Source organism: Drosophila sulfurigaster, chromosome 3, assembly GCF_023558435.1.
Source record: "Drosophila sulfurigaster albostrigata strain 15112-1811.04 chromosome 3, ASM2355843v2, whole genome shotgun sequence".
In the NCBI taxonomy this organism is placed as follows: domain Eukaryota; kingdom Metazoa; phylum Arthropoda; class Insecta; order Diptera; family Drosophilidae; genus Drosophila; species Drosophila sulfurigaster.
In genome coordinates this window covers 32,524,983-32,545,295 of record NC_084883.1, presented here as the reverse complement: position 1 = coordinate 32,545,295, position 20,313 = coordinate 32,524,983, and the positions used below count along the sequence as shown (strand labels likewise).

The 20,313-nt window shown below is 41.7% G+C and overlaps 3 protein-coding genes across 3 annotated transcripts; 1 reads left to right on the top strand and 2 right to left on the bottom strand.

Moving 5' to 3' along the window:
- The first annotated feature begins 2 nt into the window (after nt 1-2).
- On the top strand, nt 3-3,279 carry LOC133841463 (alpha-1,3-mannosyl-glycoprotein 2-beta-N-acetylglucosaminyltransferase). Its single transcript, XM_062273975.1, has 6 exons — nt 3-1,120; nt 1,181-1,611; nt 1,666-1,770; nt 1,844-1,934; nt 2,008-2,178; nt 2,255-3,279. The coding sequence occupies exons 1-6, from the start codon at nt 629-631 to the stop codon at nt 2,366-2,368; spliced, it is 1,404 nt and encodes a 467-aa protein (XP_062129959.1). The 5' UTR covers nt 3-628; the 3' UTR covers nt 2,369-3,279.
- Nucleotides 3,041-5,717, bottom strand: LOC133841466 (homeobox protein ceh-30). The gene is made up of 3 exons (XM_062273978.1): nt 5,365-5,717; nt 4,114-4,259; nt 3,041-4,055 (listed from the first exon to the last, which is right to left on the bottom strand). The coding sequence occupies exons 1-3, from the start codon at nt 5,636-5,638 to the stop codon at nt 3,309-3,311; spliced, it is 1,167 nt and encodes a 388-aa protein (XP_062129962.1). The 5' UTR covers nt 5,639-5,717; the 3' UTR covers nt 3,041-3,308.
- A 9,968-nt stretch (nt 5,718-15,685) lies between these two features.
- On the bottom strand, nt 15,686-20,313 carry LOC133842450 (uncharacterized). The gene has a single exon (XM_062275535.1). The coding sequence runs from the start codon at nt 19,287-19,289 to the stop codon at nt 16,626-16,628; it is 2,664 nt and encodes an 887-aa protein (XP_062131519.1). The 5' UTR covers nt 19,290-20,313; the 3' UTR covers nt 15,686-16,625.

The window sequence follows — 20,313 nt, the reverse complement described above, 5'->3', positions numbered from 1 at the left end:
CCATATACAGTTCACACAAACAAACACGGTGATACAAATAGCAAGAAAGAGCAACGTGTGCGTTTTCGGTTGGAATAACGCGTTTTAAAGTTATTTGTTGCCAAGCTGACGCACCGTTTTCCACATCAACGCAAATAGGAAGTTATATCAAGCGCTGGTGCGTAACGCGCAGTCCATTGATAGATGTAGCAGCCAACCATCAGCAGCAGAAGCAGCACCAGCAGCAGCAACACTAGCGCTCTCCCTTTTCGCTACGTTTGGAGCCGATGCTAATGTGGTGCGACAGCAATATTAAGTGTGCAAAAGTGAGCCGCTGCAAGGGCTGCTGGTGGTGTCCACAACAACAATATAAACAACAACAACGAAATCGTAAACTGATAGATAAACAAACAAAACAAAGCTTCCATACCCACCGATTGAAACAGCTTGCATTAAATGAGCGCACCAGGCGCGTCAACAAATTCCACAAATTAACATTCACACTCAAACGACGCAGCGGCCACGTCAAGCAGATGTCACATTGAAGCAGAGTGCAGAGAAAAGTACGCCCCCCTTTCCTCGCTAATACGACGACCCACCGCCCACAAATTCAGCTATAGACACAGCCACAGCCAGGAAAATAGTCAAGATGCGTTCACGTAAGGTGCAGGTGATGGTGATAGGCTTCTTCATCATGTGGACGTTTATCACCTATTATGTGTTACTGCGAACCAGCAACGCTCAGCTGAGCAGGAAACAGCAGCAGCAGTTGAAGCGCTTAGTGCCGGAAGCGTTGGCAGAGCAATCCAAAGGCTTGCAACTGACACGCAATTTGATAGAGTTCTTGAAATACAAATACTCGAGCAACGAGCAGCAGGGAACAACAACAACAACGCCCAGAATAAGCATCGTGGCAGCTGAGATATCTAATGAGATACCAGCACCGGAGTCAGCTGTCAAAGCAACTGCTGAATCGAAATCAACTCCATCTCAGATACCAACACAAACGCATCTGGCGAATGGTGAGCCTGTTATTCCAATTCTGGTGTTTGCCTGCAATCGTGTCTCGGTGGTCAAATGTCTGGACAATCTGGTACAGTATCGACCCAGCGTCGAACAGTTTCCTATCATAGTGTCCCAGGTGAGAATGGTCAATACTATACCATCTACAGCTTCCAATTAATCCTTTTATTGTTTGCAGGATTGCGGAGACATGCTAACCAAGGAGGCTATCCAAACGTTTGGAAAACAGCTTACACTCATTGAGCAACCCGATTTGAGTGATATTGTTGTGCTGCCCAAGGAAAAGAAGTTCAAGGGTTACTACAAGATATCGCGACACTATGGCTGGGCGTTAAACACCACGTTTCAGATTGGCTTCGATTTTGTGGTCATCGTTGAGGATGATTTGAATGTGGCACCCGATTTCTTTGAGTACTTCCTGGCAACACATAAACTGCTCAAGCAGGATCCAAGTCTGTGGTGTGTTTCCGCTTGGAATGACAATGGCAAGGCGAATGTGGTGGATACGACTAGACCAGATCTTCTATATCGCACCGATTTCTTCCCTGGCCTGGGCTGGATGCTAACTAAAGAGCTATGGCAGGAGCTGTCTGTGAAGTGGCCAAAATCGTAAGTGTATTTAAATGCAATCAAGAGTTCTTTTAATATTTATAACCTTATCAGGTTCTGGGATGATTGGATAAGACATCCGGAACAGCGCAAGGATCGCGTGTGCATTCGACCTGAAATCTCACGTACTCGAACCTTTGGTAAAATTGGCGTGTCCAAGTAAGTGTTTAAATGAAATAACAATTATCGGGAACTATGCTTTAATATAATTTTCCGTTTTTGTGATTTACAGTGGATTATTTTTCGATAAGTATCTGAAACACATTAAACTCAGCGAAGACTTTGTGCAGTTCAGCAAAATCAATATGAGTTATTTACTAAAGGTACAAAGTGCTCGCGTGTCCCGCATTATTATGTGTACTAATGTTCAATTTACCTTATCTACGTTGCATTTAGGACAATTACGATAAAGCGTTTTTAAAGCAGGTTTACGTGCTTCCGCTTGTGACCTTTGATGAGCTGCGTCGGAATCTCATTGCCCTGGAGGGACCAGTGCGCATACAGTACAACAATCGTGATCAGTACAAGCGAATAACTAGAATGCTTGGTCTCATGGATGACTTTAAGGTGCGTATCACAAAGATATTATTGTCAACACAACACTAGGTTCTGACGTTCTGTTCTGCTCTTATCTATTTTACAGAGTGGCGTGCCACGCACCGCATACCATGGCATTGTCTCATTTTATTATAACAAACGTCGCGTGCATTTGGCACCGAATGCCAACTGGAAGGGCTACGACCTATCATGGAGCTAACAGCACTAATCTCGCGTTGCGTTCGTTTAGAAATTAAGCTCAGCTCAATGCACTATGAAACTAATCAAAACAATTAGTTTTAAACTGTTTGCAATACCAAAAAATAGGCATAGAACATTATTTGTTTATTCCGTAGCCTACAATTAATTGTAAAATAACTCCGTAACTATCTATTTCCGTTTCTGCATCCAGTGTTTGAGCTATTGTAAGAAACATATAACGAAAGAGACTATAGCTGTTTAGTTTGTATATTATAACTGTGCAACGGGACAGCTTCAATTGCTACCTTATAGTCATCCCTCCTTCCCACGAATAACAAGCAATAGTATGAATCTAGAGACAAGTTGAAGAGTATTAGAGAATGTGTGTAAATAGGCACAGTTGTTGCTGGCTTTGTTGCAAACGTTCGTTTTTGTTAAAATACTTCTGATTCTCGTTAATTTACTTTACTGTACAAAGGGACAATTAGTTGTTGGCATTTAGCATTTAAGTTTACTCCAGATCGAGCTCGAAGTTATAATAAGTCTTTGTGATTTTTATTTATCTAATTGTAATTTGAAACGATAGGAGGAGAGAAGTAAGAGAGAGAGAGAGCCAATAACCGACCCACAATATGTAACATATAACATAACATATAATAATAGTATATAGCAATAGTTAACTTTTAAGCAATTTGGAGGACAGACAACACTTGACCACTCAGACAACGACCACAACCTGATCCCCATCCTGATCCAGACTCAGTGGCTCCCACTCCATATATGCAATCCAAAAAAGTGTGCCACTGTCATTTAGTGATAGCTATTAACAACCTATGGACAACATACACATTTCTCCTGTATGACCATTTATTTATATGAGCATATTTTTTGTGTGTGCATTATAAACATAAACTTTAAAGATATCTTTAACTACGGTGTATCTAATTACTGTTTAATGATTACTCCACAGCATCCTCATCCTCGTCGAGCTGCTCGCAATCAATGTCGCTGCATTCGGACTCCGATTGTGTGGCACGTCGACTGCGTTGCGCTTGCTGCAATCCTTCGTGTCCATAGCCACAGGATGTGTTGCTGTTGGCAACTGGCGTGCCCTTTTGTAGCAGAAAGTTCGCATTTGCATCGCCAAAGACACGCTCAAGCTCGGCCAGACCATTGCTGGTGGCCACTTCCGTTTCCGGCGGCATCGTGGCATACTTTAGCTGCAGATATGCCTCGCTGGCCGGATGCGGCGGTGCATAGTCCACAAAGTTGCCAGCGTAGGGTTTACAGCGTGGCACATAGCCAGTTGGCGATGCGACTGCGGCTGTGCTAGGTGGCGTTGTGGTCACTGGCTTGGGTAGTCCAAAGGGCAGCGCAAAGTTGAGTGGCTGTCCACGTGCCAATATGGCATTTCTGGCACTCTCAATTACGCTGGCACCGTGCAGCGGTGGCATTGGCGCACCACTTGGCGGCGGTCCATAAGGTCGCATAGGCGGCGCAGCTCCACTGCCGTTCAGCATGATGGACTGTATGGGCGTGGGTCCAGCTGGAGTTTGACTAAACAGCCACAAACGATCGCCAACAACCATGGGACGCGCTAGTCCTCCCATGCCCAGCTGGGAATAATAGTGCGAGGCAAGTGTCTCCACATCCGAGGTGTATTTGCGTTTCCACTTGGTGCGGCGATTCTGGAACCAGATCTTTATCTAAAAGAGCAATGTTATTGAAAATGATTTTAGCTTGGAAGCGAACTCTCTATCTTACCTGTGTCTCGGTGAGTTGGAGCTGCTTGGCCAGCGCCGTTCGCTTGGCCACCGATAGATATTTGCCCCGTTCGAATTCCGTTTCCAGCGCCTTGATCTGGGCAGCCGAGAAGGCGGTGCGAGGTCGCTTCTTGCGATCGTCGTTCGCTGCAATGGCAGAGAGGAAAGGAAAGGCATGCGATGTGGTATGTGAATCAAATTTAGACATCAATTGGTACCGACTGCAGCCATTGTCGCCGTCGATGCCAAACATTTTTCAACTAATTCGAATTTGCCAATTTCCGATCTAATTGGCAAAAGGTCGCTACTAGCGTGACACCCTGTATCAAGTAGTTTTTGGCCCACGTCGAACGCATTTGCATTTTATACGCTCGATTTTAATTGGCATTGTTTCAGCGTGATGTGGTCAATGCATCTAATTGGCCATTTTGCACCACATTTCCCTTGCTGACCGAAAACAAATTGTCATATAAATTTTCCCCCAAAATACAAGATTAGCAGCTCGACCATCCCATGCCCAATCCCTGTCGCCTATTCATTCTTGCCTTTGCTTTGGCTTTCTCTCTTTTTCTACTTTTTGACGTTTGCATCATTAGCAAGCAGCGCATTTTGTGACGCCTCTCGGGCTAATTTCTGATTATTTGTTTTGTGGATCGGTGCAAATGACAGACGAGATCACTCATCCATTGCATATTAGTGAATGTTCTTTGTTTTTTATTATCTACGAGTACACGCTACAAATATTTTGATAAATATTCTCTAACAACATCTCATTATGAATGTTTAAAAATTGATCTGCTTTTTAACTTTTTAATGGCCCTCAAATGAAAGCTGTTTGTGGGAATTGTCATTTGCAAAAAATATTCAGATTGGCCGACGGGTTTCAATGTTAATTCTTCTTAAGTAATAGATCAGCTATTAACTATTTATTTGTAATAAATCAAATAATTTGCGGTTAAATGGATATTCTAAGATTATTGACGGTTTTAACTAACGAAATAAGCTCAGTCTTGAAGGATTATTAAATGACATGTTTCAGAATTGAAATATAGTAGTTATACGGAAAGCTCCTGTGAGGGCTTGTAATAATAATATGAACAGAAGAAGTTCTTCAGTATCTAAGTCTCTATCTATCTTTTAATAAGATTTATTTTTCACAAATATTTCTCTTTATTAAAAGGTTACATTCATTTTTTGCTAAATATATTTTCCCAAAATATAGAGCGTTATAAAGTCTGCGTTTAATACATACCACTTCCATCATCCGACGCGAGTTCTATATCACTTTTGCCATCCTCCAGGCCATCCTCAAGGCAACTCGATGTTGCAGGACTGGACACACGCGAATCATCACAACTTTCACGCACACTTTCATTTTGAATTAACTGCGTTTGATTATCATTGATCACTTGGAAACTGGCAGTCGGATCAACATAATTACTGGGAGCATGTGTCTCAGGTTTGGCCAGAATTTGTTCGATTGAGAAACTATGCGGATGACGACGCACCACAGATTGAGTATTCATTTTCACTCGCTTCGAATCGAAAAGATTTGTCGTATTGGATCAGAGCCGGAACCCAAAAAAACACAACAATCTGCGACGGCTGTTTTCGAAAAACTAATTTGAATTGGAATACGCGACAGAAGATCCTGCGTATTGAAGAAGATCTCAGATCTTGTGTGTGGGCGTGGCCTGGGCATATAGCGGACTCTTTCCATCGCTAAGAACTCTGATCGTGCATTGGAAAGAAATGGCTGCATTGCCCAAAGACGTTCCGTCTTTCCGAATATCAGACATGTGTTTATTTTTAAAACATGTGTGAAATTGTCGCAGCCTCTGCTCTATAGGATGGGCGGGACTACGGATGTGTTGTGGTATATGTTGTTGTTGTTTTTTGTATGATCGGTGTGATTAAAAGTCATAATTTTTTGCTAATTGTTTACAAGTAGCGCTATTTAATATTTCAATGGCTTTTGCTAAATATATTTAATAATATGTTGGCCAACATATTTCATCCGAATTTCCGTACATATAATTGGCGATTTATCATCTGGGGGCGTATTGGGGTTGTGATCCACATGAACATTTATTTAAAAGATGAATGTACTTATGCTAATGAGGATTGGGTTGAAAATTTTTCGTTTAATATAGATGAAATACTGATACATATTGCTGATTGAAGATGACTCGATATAATTGGTAAAAGTCTAGGAATTTATTCCTTTATTAGAATATTTGTGGAATTATTAAAGTCAATACTTATTTCAAAATAAAAATTAAAATACTTTATAGAAATATATATAGTAAATATGTATGTACAAAAGAAAAAAGTTTATATAAAACTCTATTAAAACCTTTATTAATATAAGGAAAAGAATTATTTATTGTAATATAATAACACATTTCTTAAATGTATAATATATTTTTTTTAATTCAACATTTTTATACATTATTTTATGATTTTTGTAAATACCTATCCCGTGAGTATAATAATTTTTCAATTACATTTTAATTTATAAATTATTAATATAAAGTTTTAGTTTTTTATAAAAAAGTTTATTCATTTTCTGAAATTATACGAATTCATTGTAATTATATTTCAAATTTCTTATGTAGTTTTATAGCATTCGTGTATAGTATATATCATAATGTCCGATTTTATTACCTGCCATTTGGCAGCCACACTTTTCGTGTAATGAAAACTCAGAGACTTTTTGGTTTGGTTGAATTCGCAGACTTCGTAGAACATGTAAAACGTTCATTAATTCCAAATTATTAACACATAATTCAGTTGAGAGGGATGGCAATAAAACGAATGAGAGAGAGGATGGGACTTCTCGAAAGAAATAGAGTGAGAGAGAAGGGAAATTGTCTTTACCGAGGATAGTTTTCAATTGGCGGTTGGCCAACTCCACAACCCATACAGGGTGCTGTTTGCAGGCAGCAATAATGTCTTCATTATTTATGCACAATTTGAGCAAAATATGTGAAAGCACGTTAATTAGTCGTCGGCGCTGCTCTTCAACTATGGAATCGAGCGGCTGATGGGAGGGTGGAAAGGGGGAGCAGGCTGCGTGATGGGAAGGGATTAGGGCAGAGGGACAGGGGCAAGCCCATCTATTTAGCCAGGCGATGCTGTCAGTTTGATTTAATTTAATGAGTATACGCGTATGCTTATGAGCCGCATGCCACATGCCGCATGCCGCGACATTCAAATCAAAATGACAACTTAATTTTCATAATTGCGCTTAATGAATATTCGACTATTGCTTGCCATATTTTAAATTCCGCTGCCAGAGCACGGCATGATAACTTGGCACTGGCATTCCAAATCAAATTACCAATTTGGCTAAAAAAGACACAGAAACTCAGCTCAGCTGCGTAGGAATCGGACTTGAAGCGAAGCTTGAGCTTAGCTGGAGCAACTTGATACCCACATTATTAGTTGGGACATGGAGTTTGCGGTCGTCCTCCTCCAGTGCCATTTAACGTTAAATGGAGCGCAACCGTGTCAGAATTTAATTAATACGAATGCATGCATCTTCATTATAAATCATCACTTCTCAAGTGTTTGTCAGGCGCACGCAACATAAATCACAGTCCCGACTTCGTCTTCAGCTCTGACTCGCAGAGTCCGGAGTCGCGTGTATCACTCGCAGTTTTTTTTCTGGGTTTTTTTGTCCCTTTTTTTTGTATGTCGACTAATGATGCATTCAAGTTAGCGGGTGTCGGTGTCTAGTTGGAACCGCAGCGTTCCCAAACATCTGTCCCAGCTACATTCAGGCGCACTCTCAGATACATTCACAGGCGTAGACACTCCCACGCCATTGCTCGTGATATTTGGGTTTCCGATTACGTCAAAGGTGAAGCAGATCCCTCTCTCTCTCTCTGCCCGTCGCTTGTTGCCTGGGCGTGCATTGAACTCTTTTCGGAAATTTTAGCATGATTAATTTCTTGGGCTGTTTGTTTGTCGTTGACGCTAATTTGTGTTAAACAACTAATAGGGCTGCAACATGAGATAACCAGGCCAAGGGAAATTCCGCTCAATCTCCGCTTGAATGACAACTGAAACTAAGACATTCCGTAAGTGCTTTTAATAGAGTTCTAAGAATGTTTGATATGGGTGTGTGGACGCCAAAGAGACATATTATTTTCGATAAGATAGGAGCGACTGTGCTCTTCGGTAATTTTTTTTAGATATGCTGAGATCGGAAAATTATATAAACTTAATTTCAGAAAATTGGACATTAATTATTCTAAAATGTTGAAATTTCACATTTTATTAATATCTCAAAATCGGGGTAACGACATATCTCCGCGCGACATATCTCCGCTGAACAAAAAACGACATATCTCCGCGCGGAGATATGACGTTTTAACGCGACTTAACTCCGCGCGGAGATATGTCGCCTTGAAACGTCATATCTCCGCGCGGAGATATGTCGTTTTTTGTTCAGCGGAGATATGTCGTTTTAAAAGCGACATAACTCCGCGCGGAGATATGACGTTTTGAAAACGACATTTCTTCGCCGATTTATTAGAGACTCATCTTACACTTGAATGAATAATGTATTATGTATAATATATAATATATATGTACGTACATATACATGCATATATACTCAAAATCCAGTCAAATATCCGATTAATCTATATTTCAAATGAATCCCTGCAATGTATTTCTCATCGAACCAAAATCGGTTTTATTGCGCCCATGTAATCATGTGAATATTTGTGCAGCATGTTGGGATCAAATTCTGGCTCATAATCAAGAACAGAACGATGATCCTAACGATCCTGACAGTGGTGAACCAAAATGTCCAACGTGTCAACAAGTTGTCAAAGAAGCTATCTGTAATGTTTATATATATAATTAAAAAATTAAAATAATAAACTAAGTTTCATGCACATTAAATAAATGTATGTAATATGGGCAATTCTCTAACAGAATTTGTGCGACCGTCTTTACAGTGAAAAAAACATAAACTAAACCAATTTGAAAATAAGTGAAAGTTATTCTTACTAATCTAGAGCTATGAGAATAACCTTTCCTTATTTTTAAAATGTGTATAGTTTATGTTTTTTTCACTGTAATGACGGTCGCACAAATTCGGTCAGAGAATTGTTCATATGTATAATATATAAGTTGAACTGTTTTATGTAAAATTAATAAAAATAATACATATACTTAATAAAGACTTGTGAGAAACTGCGTTTTTTAAGGGATTGATATTATCGTTAAATTATTAAGATTTTCTATTCAACTTTCTGTATGAAATTAATTTAAAAAAAAACATTAAATTTATTCTATTGGAAGATGAGTTGCTAATAAATCGGCGGAGATGTAACTTTTCATAGCGACATAACTCCGCGCGGAGATATGTCGCCTTGAAGAGTCATATCGCAGCACGGAGATATGTCGCTTTTTGTTCAGCGGAGATATGTCGTTTTAAAAGCGACATAACTCCGCGCGGAGATATGACGTTTTGAAAACGACATAGCTCCGCCAAAAAAAAACGACATAATTCCGCTCGAAAATTGTACCGAGCGGAGATATGTCGCGCGGAGATATGTCGCTATGCCCTCAAAATCATGTTGAAATAATTAGAAATAATTATTTCGAGGCAATCAAAACTAAAATTGTGTCGACAAAAAATTTTCATTTTCTTGACAATATATTTCTTCAAGAGAATTTATTTCATCGCTCATATTTAAAAACTTTTTTCGCTTTGGTTTTAATAAAAATATTATCCTCATCACTATCCGTAGTCTTCATGTTAAAATGAAAAAACTTACATAAATGTACTTACTTTTTAACAACTTTTCATCCATCTCAGATGACATCTTCTTTGCCGCTATGCGTCAACAAAACTTACCTCATTTTGGTCGAGCTGTTTCCTCATTTAGAAACAGCGTCTGCATTTAATTTCATTCATGAAAACTCCCTCAAGACGTGGGATGTTTCATATTTTTTATACTCGAGTATATCTGCACGCCTTATAAGATGACAGATATAAATAATAATTAAAAAAAAAAGAAAGAGAGAGAGCTGCTGATGAGTATGAGTATTGAGTTAATGTGCACGCATTTGGGGAGAGTTCTGAGAAACGCGTAAAAGGCGTCATTTATGTGTGGTTTGTACATGAGAACAAAACTCATAAATTACAACCAATTATCAAATTAGATATTTACAAAACATGCACTTTAAATCAACGTTTTTTATGGCCAACTGGAGAAAAAGGAACTCAGGAAACAGCGTCCGATTACCAAGTGTGTTCTTGTGGTTTTATTTTTATAGCAAGCAAAAAAAAAACTCAATCAAATCCCACCACAAGCTGGGGCAGCAATACAATCAATTTGGGTAATCACGTGCTGATGGCGGCAATTAAAGTGTGTTGCAAGTAGTCGCAGCATGCAGCGCAATTGGAAAAAATTAGCAGACAATGCACAAGTGACAGCGCCAGGGCAATTAATTTAGTGTAATTACTCAGTGGACGACAGTTGACAACTCACAAACTGGAGCGTAGGCCAGTGGGAGAGAGGGAGGGCGGTTGGGAGTGAGGTAGCTGGCAGGGAAAAATGTCTGCACGCCCCTTGTTGGAAAAGCCTGGCAGACACGACACGAGTCGATTTCAGTTGAGTTGTTTTTCTGTTGCTTGTTGCTTGGTTGTGTTGCCACCTCAACGCATCGATGAAGATTTAAACATTGAGCAGCATTTTGCTTAATTTCTTTGACTTTTGCTACAATTGCGGCGGCATTTTAATGAGCTGCAACCAATGCCACCCCATTTCCATTCACCATTCCTCTCAAGTGGCGGCAAATTGCCCGCTAACCAAGGGTTAAGGCAATCCCCAAACGATGTTGCTGCCGTCGCTGTTGCTGTTGCTACTTTTCCTGCTGCTGTCTGGGACACATCTAGTGTTGCCCGCTGCTAATTGGGCTGGGATGTTGCCACTGCTGTTGGTTTTTGTGTGATATCAAACAGTTTTACGCACAAATTGAAACTGATAATTGTCGCCGAGGTCTGATTTATGGCTTCAAGTGATGAGCATATGTTTTAATTAATTTCCAAGAAAGTGTTTTGGCAAATGCCACTTAACCAGACAGCAGCCTGTCGACTGTTGTTCGCGTTGCACTTGTTGCACGCAGCACATTATGTAGACGCCATACGCTTGCTCCAAATCAAATACCAAATCCATGTAGCTTAGTGTAAGCTAGCAGAGACATCATTTGATGTCGCCTTAGAAATTATGATAAATGTCTTAGTAAACATGAGCTGCCCTAAGACCGCAACAGCAACAACAAGAGCAACAGCAACATCTTTGTGCCCCTTGCCACATCTGCATGACATTTTTTAGGCAAACAAGAAGAACAACTCATTTGGGAGCGTGCGCTGCTTAGGCGCCCCACATGCTGCTTGCTCCTCGAGTGATGCCGCCAGCATTTGAGTGAGATTAATGCGGTGAGGAAAATCATAAATTAATTAGAACTGCCTGGAAAATCTCAGTCTATCTCACTCACTTGTTAGCTCCGTCATTCTCTTGCACAGGCAACAAGTCACTTGGAAGAGACACTTATTAGTGACATTTAGTGGCAATTTATTGTTGAAAGTGTTGTATTTAGGAGGCATGTTGTCTTCTTGCTATACATAGATAACTTACAGGTGTTGTCAGTGTAACGCTTAATTAGCTTTTATTATTAGCAACGATGTGGCAACTAACTGCATGTAGCATCAACTACAAAGCAAACTGTTGCCTTTCGTTCTAATCCAAAAAAGATATTTCCTCATTCCCATGAAGCAATTTCCTGTTTTATTATTGCTTATGTTTGTTGTTGTTGCCGCCCATTGTCGCCGTTTAGGCGCAATTAGTGAACGCCTTTAGGCGCCAGCTAGCATATAAAAATGTCTAGTGTGGCATGTGTAGGTGACTGCGAATGCGTCTGGGGATTGGGGCCAGGAGTTGTGGCAAGAGCGAGGCAATTGCATACCAAATTGTCGTCAGAGTGTCGCGCCAGTCACATCCTGCTAGCCAAGGAATTTTTGGGGATTCTAGCATTGCTAGCTAGGATCATTTATTGTGTGTAGTCAGATTATAAATTAATATTAGGGTAGACGTAAGATTGGAGAAATATAGATTTTTCTTGTTGTAATTGAAAACAATTTAGAAAGGACAATGCAAATGTAGTACGATAGTTTGAAAATGATATAAAGAACTATCAATTTCGATGCTTCATACGCAGAAGGTTGTTGTCAATTTTCTATAAATTATTTGATTGTGGGTTAATATCATCCAAATTGAACTGCTCTCTGGGGAAAATTGTATTTCATTTTTCATTGATATGAAGATAATTGATTGTGCTATGCAAATAAGCCTAACTTAAGCTTCGTCAGCGACTTTACATGGTTTTGTGAGTTTGTTCCCTAGTTCGAGTTTCGGGAAATAACTACTTAAAAAATACAATTACTTATTTTGTGTATGTCTTGCAGTCTCTACCTTTACTGTAATTCAGAGCATCTGTGCAAGGAAATTTGATTTGATATGCTTACACATAAATAAGAGGTCTTCAAAAACAAGCAAAAGTACTCGAAACTAAAACATTTTTAAACAAATGAAAATTATTGTAAGGTTCGACATCATATTTGGCAATCTTTGGTATTTTCTATTTTAGAATTCAAAAGTATACTTACGAAAAATGTTTCTACACAAACACAGTAGCATACTTTTAGGCCGACTAGTAAATATGGTATAATATTGTGTGTTTTGTAGCAGGTAAAACTAATAGCATACTTTCGGGCTGAAATTTGAAATAGTTTTGTGCTTTGGAGTTCAAAGCAAAATTATTTGACCATTTGTAAAAATGTGATATTATAATAAAATAAGTTAGGAAGTTTATTTAATTTATATTTTAAAATAATATAGTCTAAAATTATAATAAAAATAAAGTATTTACTTAAACATTTTAAGTAAATGTGTGCTCATCATTATGCTGCTTGAAGTTTAACAACTTGTGAAATAAGTTGGTTTTGTTAGTTGAGTGACAAAAATGTTGATTGATTTAACAAATGTAAGTACTATTATTCATGATTTATTTTTGTTGGCAACAAAAGAACGTGCTGAGGTCAGACTGACTAAAATTGTTTATGCAATTGAGATTGAAATATATACGTAGTATCGTATACGTATGTACGTATTGCTGCTGCAAAACACACGAAAATATACTACGTATTAAATGTGTGTAGTTTAGCCTCCGAATTGAGCATTTTGATTAAATAAAACCGACATAATGTGCATGTTAATGATGTTGTAGCGGAAATTTCTTACGCACTTTAGTTGTGTACAAGTTGTACAATGTATTAATATTGCATATTGTTTATTTAGATTGTTCTTAACTATATTGTACTTGAAGATCAATGAAAACAAAGCCCTCGCGCAAATGACAAGCCACAACAAAAGGCGCAACCTTTTTGCTGAAGTGCCGGAAGTGAATATAACGCATACGCCATGTGGACGCAGACAAATTTCTCATTGCCTGTCAGTCTGTGTGTGTATGGCTGTGATTTCGCCAAAAGGCCTTTTAGCATAGACTTGTTGAATGACGGTCAAGGTAGCACTTGCAACACTTGCCACACGGCACGTTCTACGCAACGCAACGACGAGTTTTATTGAATCTGTGTACGAATCGCGAGATTCGCTCGTCGATCGTCGCGTCGCCACTTTGAGACATTTTTAGCTCGCCCAAGGATAACGCAGTGTGCCAAAAGCGCTTCACATGTCAAGGTCAACGCCAAGATTCGCCACAAGTGGCTTGCGTAGCCAGCTGAGTGGAGCTACTGCTGCTGCTGAACAGCTCAATTTGGTGTTGACTCGCACAGTTCAATGCACAGTCCGAGTCACGGATCGCATCGGATCAGATCGGGTTATGTCATCGACAGATGAGAAGAGCAGCGAGAGTTATCAACTGAAATTTATGTGTTAGCTCCCCCGTCCACCCGCTGCAATCTCGAATAATTTACAATGTTTATAAATAAGGCCTGAAATGCCCAGGCTTAATATATTTGGGCATGAACTCGCGAACCGTCCAAAAACACAAAAAAGCTCATCTTGTTTGATCTCTGATCTGATGTTGTTCTGAGCAGCACGTGAACCGGTTGCTCATTCAGCTTTTGTGTGTGCTTGCTTTCCATTTTATTGGACTGCATGTTGTGGGTTCCTCCGCGTAATTAGCATTCATTAAGCTGGCTAATTTTAGTGTCTATACTCAAAATGTGCATGTGCAGTACGCAGCACTTTAGCCGGAAGTTATATGGATATCGCAGATCATCAATTAGCGCATAAATCGATGCTTGCACTCGTGCCTGCTGCAAGCCAAAGCACGACCACGTCAAGCTCCTTCAAATTGCATGTGGTCTGGATATTAAGCCATATTATAGTTATGCAAGCAGCACGCACAGCATCAGCTTCAGCTTAGGCTTCCCGTTAAGCTTATAGATACATTCGTAGTAAATTACCCAAAAGCTAATGCTGTAACTGAGGAGATAGGAGTCGCCTTTGGAGGCGGTCGAGAGTTGAGTTGAGAGCACACAGCTCCTTTGCCCACGCGCTGAGAAATGTGCGACAATTAGTTCGGCCAGAAAACGGGTTTTTAGTTTTTTATTAATTTTTGCTTTTATTGTTGCTGCTGGGGGTCCAACTCTTTGTGGCTTTATTGGAGTGGGCGGCGCAATGCGTGCACGAAGCAACAAAAAAACACACAAAAAAAGTATATTGAAATATTTTAATAAAGCGCGAGGCATGGAAACACGCGAATACCTTGGAACCGCAAAAAAATCGCACACGCATGGGCAACGATTAAGATACGAGTACCGCAGTATAAGTACTTCAGCTGTAGCTTTAAAAACACACACAGCAACAGCAACAGCCGCAAGTAAATACCAACAATGCTAACGGCCGCTTTATGAACAATTACGAGAGAGTCTGAAACTTCGTCTCTCCCCCGTCTCCATCGCCATCTTCCGATTGGGACTTGGACTGGAAGTTGGCTTCGCATGCGTCACGCGTCAACATTTTGCATTGATCGTGTGTCACTTCACAAATTATTATTACTCGTAAGCTCACAAATGCGCATTTGCGAATATCGATAATCAAACTTCAAATTTTTGCTTTCACATGGGGGTGTCTGTCGATTGTCTGTCCATGTATCTCCTCTATAAGCTAGCTATATCTCAGCAACTCGAACTGTATCTTTCGTATTTTCGTATTTTTTATGTTGGCCTAGTTACCTTCGCCTCAAACGGTTCTCGAGTGCCGCGACTTGAGCTGTGAATTTTGCTTTCAATTCGATGCTGGGATGAAGAGGGCGAGAGAGCAAGAGCGAGAGAGGGATACAAAAAGATATTGCGCAATCTTTCACATGGACCATGAGTTGGCGTAATTTGACAAATCTGAAATTCAACTTAGGGACAGCCTTGTGGTTGCCTCTTTTTTCAAGTTCAGCATCTTTTTGTTGTTGTGTTTTTTTTTTTTGCGAAAAAATAAATTGTTTAATAATATACACATACAATTTTCAAAAGTTATACAATAATATGTTTTTACAGTTAGCTATTAAGTATATATATTTTATATAATTTGATTGTTACTCATAACACATAAAATATAATTTATGCTGCGCACAAAAGAACGAAAAAAATTAAAAGCTAAAAATGAAAAATATTTTTATTCTCTCCTGTAATAAACCGTTTGCTGTTTCCTCAAAAGGACAACCAAGTTTCTTCATTCATTATATAAAACTTTACTTACTTACTACGAAAAATTGCATCAAAAATAAAACAGAAAATAAAAACGAAAACGAAAAAATAAAATAATAAAAAACTTAGATCGATTGTGGAAGAGAATGTGGCATTTCTACTACTGTTTTCAAAAGATGAAATGTAACTCGTTAATCTAAAAACCTGAGTGTCTAATTAAGTTATTTTGATTTTCGCAATAATTATGCATTTAATTACGCTTCATTATGGCCACTTTAGTGTATGGCATAATATTAAAAAATGTTCTTAAACTTCTCTCAACAAAGCTGTCATCGATTGTGACGCGTTTCTTATGGCTTAAAACTAAAGTTATTATAAAGAATATAACAATTAAAGGAATCCTAACTAAGTAACTTCTTTTTCGCTGCCTGATTTGAAATCTCTCTTCAAACTTCTCTGAGATTTCAATAATTTGGAGTCGGATTAACTGTTGACTTAAGCTATTTAGTGGCAGTGTTGTTGGTTAACTCAACTTCCAGCTAGAAATGCCACATTCTCTTCTGCCAATTCATTTAGTTCAACGTAGAGTCTAATTAAAAATTCGTTACTTTTCATTAGTGTTCTTATACCTATAAGGGGGCGTGGGCATGGTTCTGGTTCGTGGTACTTGGACAGGTGGACAGCATCACAGTGTACAGCCATTGAATAATTTCACAAAAGAAAAACAAAGTTACCCACTAAAATTAGTTAACAATTCTCTTCCCCTAGTTGACCGGCGACACAGCCTGACCAAACTTCCTAGCTCTTTGGCCGAATCCCTTGCTGCCATCCGGACCCATCGGAGTGCGCACCAAACTCTCGGCAGCACGCTGAGCAAATGAGCCGGAACGGGAGCGTGGCGAACCGTCGAGGAAGCTGCCAGTACGCGAGCGAGGTTGTCCATCGAAGTCGCTTCCCGGACCACCGCCATGCTTATAGCTGCTAAGGAAGCTGCCGGTGCGGGAGCGTGGCGATCCCTCGAACTCGGAGCCAAAGGAGTAGCGACGATCGTAGCCCGAATCTGTGGAGATGCGACGTCCGCCAATGTACTGAGCATTATCGTAGGCAGCCAGCTTGCTGCTCATCTGCTGCTGGAAGTTGTTCGAGTAGCGTCTGGGCCACACCTGATAGCCACCGCCGCCTCCACCCACCAGCTGATCTGGCTCACGTTCACGCTCGACCACATTGAAGTCATTTGAGGGACGACGATAGAAGCCATTGCCATCGCTGGCATTGGAGAAGCTGCGCTCGAACTGCATCGAGCCATTGGAGTAACGTCGCTCGCCCTGACCCGGACAGCTGCCATTGGAGCACACCGAAGTCTTGCGGTATGCCTCCGACTGGCCAAAGTCCGAGACGCGTCTAGAGCAAGGACAGCTCTCGGAGCAGTTTGAGTCGCGACGCTGTGGAGCTCCTGTCTCGGAGCAGTTGCTGGCACGACGTGACATCGACTCGGGCGCAAAGTTCTGCTCGGAGCAGTTGGACAGACGACGCTGCAAGCTGCTGACCGGATTAATTGGATTGCTGTTGTTGTTGTTGCCGTTGCTGCTGCTGTTGTTGTTGTTTGTGGGAGCGACGAAAGCCGAGGGCGAGGCTAAAGGCTCGCCCAAGGCAGCAGCCGTGCTGGCCGAGATTGTGGACGTATTGCTGTAACGTCGCGGCGCATAGCCGAAAAAACCTGGCGATGGCGGCTGCTGCTGCTGCTCCAGGCCAATACTGCCACGTGGCTGATAGTGCTGATAGCCACCATGTCCATGGCTATGATAGTTGGGCAGCTGATGATGATGTGGCTGCTGCTGCTGCAAGTGTTGCTGCTGTTGATAGTAGCTCGGCTGGAAGTCCGAGTTGTTGCGCTTCAGCTTGAAACGCAGATCGTGCATCGGCTCGTGGCTGGGCAAGCCAGAGAAGCTGCCGCCACGCGTGCGCTCGCAGTTGGCCTCGTTGTAGTAGCGATAGTTCTCAACCATGCGAGCAACGGGTGCAGCCACCTGAATCACTGCCGCCTTCTTGCCCGTCTTCTTCTTGGGCGCCACCATCTCATAGACCTGGAAAGGTCCCGCCAGATGGCGAGCATCGCGGGCCGAGGATGATTCCAGGTACTCAACAAGCGCGCATTCCTTCTGCTGCAACTCCGGGTACTTGTTCATGAACTGACGCACATCCACGGGTATGGCCATACCAGGCTTGAGGATGCGTATCAGGGCAATCTCGCCACACTTGGAGAACAGATCCGAGACCTTCTCAATGCTCAGTTTGTCCAGTGGCAGATCGCAAGCGACAATCGTGCGCGATGGCATCGTCTCATCGAAACTGGGCAACGGTTCGAGGCGTCGCACCTTGGTGCCCTGCTCATTCAGCTCGATCTTGTGGGACTTACGACGCACTGCATCTCCCACCACCTTCCATTCACGTGTCAGTTGACGAACACGCTTGAAGCTGGACACGAGCTTGAGACTGACGTACCCTTCCTTATTGCGTCGCACATGCTTCAGCAGGAAGGCATCCTTGAGTATGCTTTCATTGGAGAAGTAAAACTCGACAGCATCGGTGATCTCGGCAGCTAGCTCCTCACTCGGGACCAACGCTGGATCCAGCGTATCAATCTCGTTGGGCAACTCTGGCTGTGGTGACTGGTCGGGCGTTGCTGCTGCCGGCTCCACTTTGGACTCCTCCTCGGCGGGTTTCTTTAGGCTAAGGAACGAGCGATGCGGCCGACGAGTTTCCAGCACTGGCGAATTGGCTGGCGCCACAGCTGGTGGCGGCGAGGCATCCAGACTAAAGTTGGGATGCAGATAGATGTTATCCATCTGATGCTTGCGGAACTTCTCTAAATTTGCCTCGCTCAGCGGCACAGCTGGCGGCGACACCTGACGCTCGCTTTGCTCCGGCTCGTGCATGATGTGATTGTCGACGGCTAGCGGCTTGAGTTCGTCATCCTCCTCGGATTCCTCAGAGTCGCCGATGGACGAACCCATGCCCACATCCATGAGCTTGTCGTCGCTGGTCGTGGACACTGGTGGCGGCGATAGAGGCGGTGCACTGGGACTCGAGGGCGCATCCTCAGATCCCGAACCGAACTGCGAGTCCAGCGATTCCATTTGATGGAGCAGAGCCTGAGCTGAACGTTTGGCATGCAAACGCAGCAACTTCGAGGGCAGTGACGAGGACAATGGCACCACAGCCTGTGAGCTGCAGCATGGTTGCTCCTGCTCCTCCTCCAGCTGGGACGCTGGCTGTTCCACCAGCTGCGTCAGCGTGGGCGAGGCTGGCTTCATTACGGGCACAGCGGTGAGTATGGGAGTCGCTGAGACGGGACTGACCACAAAGGTGTGACCCTGAGGCGCCTTCACCTCGTAGGAGTCGCAATCGCTTTTATCCTGATCGCACATTTTTCAAACTTTTTTCTTGGGCTGATGCTCTGAGCACTTTTCACGCTTGGCACTCCAGCAAAAGCTTAACTTCACAACTGTAGCTCAAATGTAGCAGTCGAGTATCGGTGAAGTTGTATCTGTAACTGTATCTTTGTATCTGCAGCAAATGTATTTGTATCTGTATCTGTGTGTTTGTTTGTAGTCGTGTATCTTAATCCGTTTGGCGCTGTGTCGTGATGATTTGCTGCTTTTTTTCGAATGCGTCTGGCGAATTTCACTTTCACTTTCAAGTTCAGCTACAGCTGCTGTCTGTGCACTTACATTTGGCACTCACTGTCTGCACTTACGGCTCTCGGCTTTGGGCGTTCATTGAACGTCAGCTGTTTGCTGTTGTTGTTGCTGTGTTGTTGTTGTTGTTCGCTGCTCGTTGACTCTTGAGTTTGTTTTTGCGTAATTCTGCAGCCTGCGTTGAACGTGCTCGGAATTCTGTCGGAATATATATATATAGTATATATAGTATGTACTTTAGGGGAATGGGGGAGTGGGATCCGTTTCGATATCGGTTTCTGTTGTTGCTGCTGTGTTTTTATTTATTTTATTTGCTTGTTTTCTAGGCCGCGCTTGACACCGACACCATTTGATAGTCGTAAAAACGGCACCGCAACAATTGTTGTTGATAAATACACAAATTTTAAATTTACAATTTCGACTGCGTTTGCATTTGGGTATTTTTTTTTTTTTTTTTGTTTTTGGTTGACTTCTTTCTGTTTTCAATTTCAATTTCGATGTTTTTACGTTGCTTAAGTGTTTTGTTGTTATTGTTATTCCGTTTGTTCAGTTGTTGCCCGTGCAAGTTTCCTAATTATTTCCGTTGTCTTTTGGAGCAGTTAGTTAGTTGTTTCGGCTCTTATGTTGTTGTTGCTCTAGTTGTTGTGGTTGTTGTTGTTGTTGTTGCTTTAGTTATTGCCACTTTTGTTTGTCCGTTTTGTTCGCGAGTTCATGCAACGCTGCAACGCGGAGATAGACTGAAATTGCAAATTGA

Excerpts from the sequence above, each read along its gene's own strand:
- LOC133841466 (XM_062273978.1), bottom strand. The coding sequence starts at position 5,638 with ATGAATACTCAATCTGTGGTGCGTCGTCATCCGCATAGTTTCTCAATC. Across the intron at positions 4,260-5,364 it reads CGCGTCGGATGATGGAAGTG|CGAACGACGATCGCAAGAAG; the intron begins GTATGTATTAAA and ends CTGCCATTGCAG. Across the intron at positions 4,056-4,113 it reads TCCAACTCACCGAGACACAG|ATAAAGATCTGGTTCCAGAA; the intron begins GTAAGATAGAGA and ends TTGCTCTTTTAG.
- LOC133842450 (XM_062275535.1), bottom strand. The coding sequence starts at position 19,289 with ATGTGCGATCAGGATAAAAGCGATTGCGACTCCTACGAGGTGAAGGCG.
- LOC133841463 (XM_062273975.1), top strand. The coding sequence starts at position 629 with ATGCGTTCACGTAAGGTGCAGGTGATGGTGATAGGCTTCTTCATCATG. Across the intron at positions 1,121-1,180 it reads TTCCTATCATAGTGTCCCAG|GATTGCGGAGACATGCTAAC; the intron begins GTGAGAATGGTC and ends TATTGTTTGCAG. Across the intron at positions 2,179-2,254 it reads GTCTCATGGATGACTTTAAG|AGTGGCGTGCCACGCACCGC; the intron begins GTGCGTATCACA and ends TCTATTTTACAG.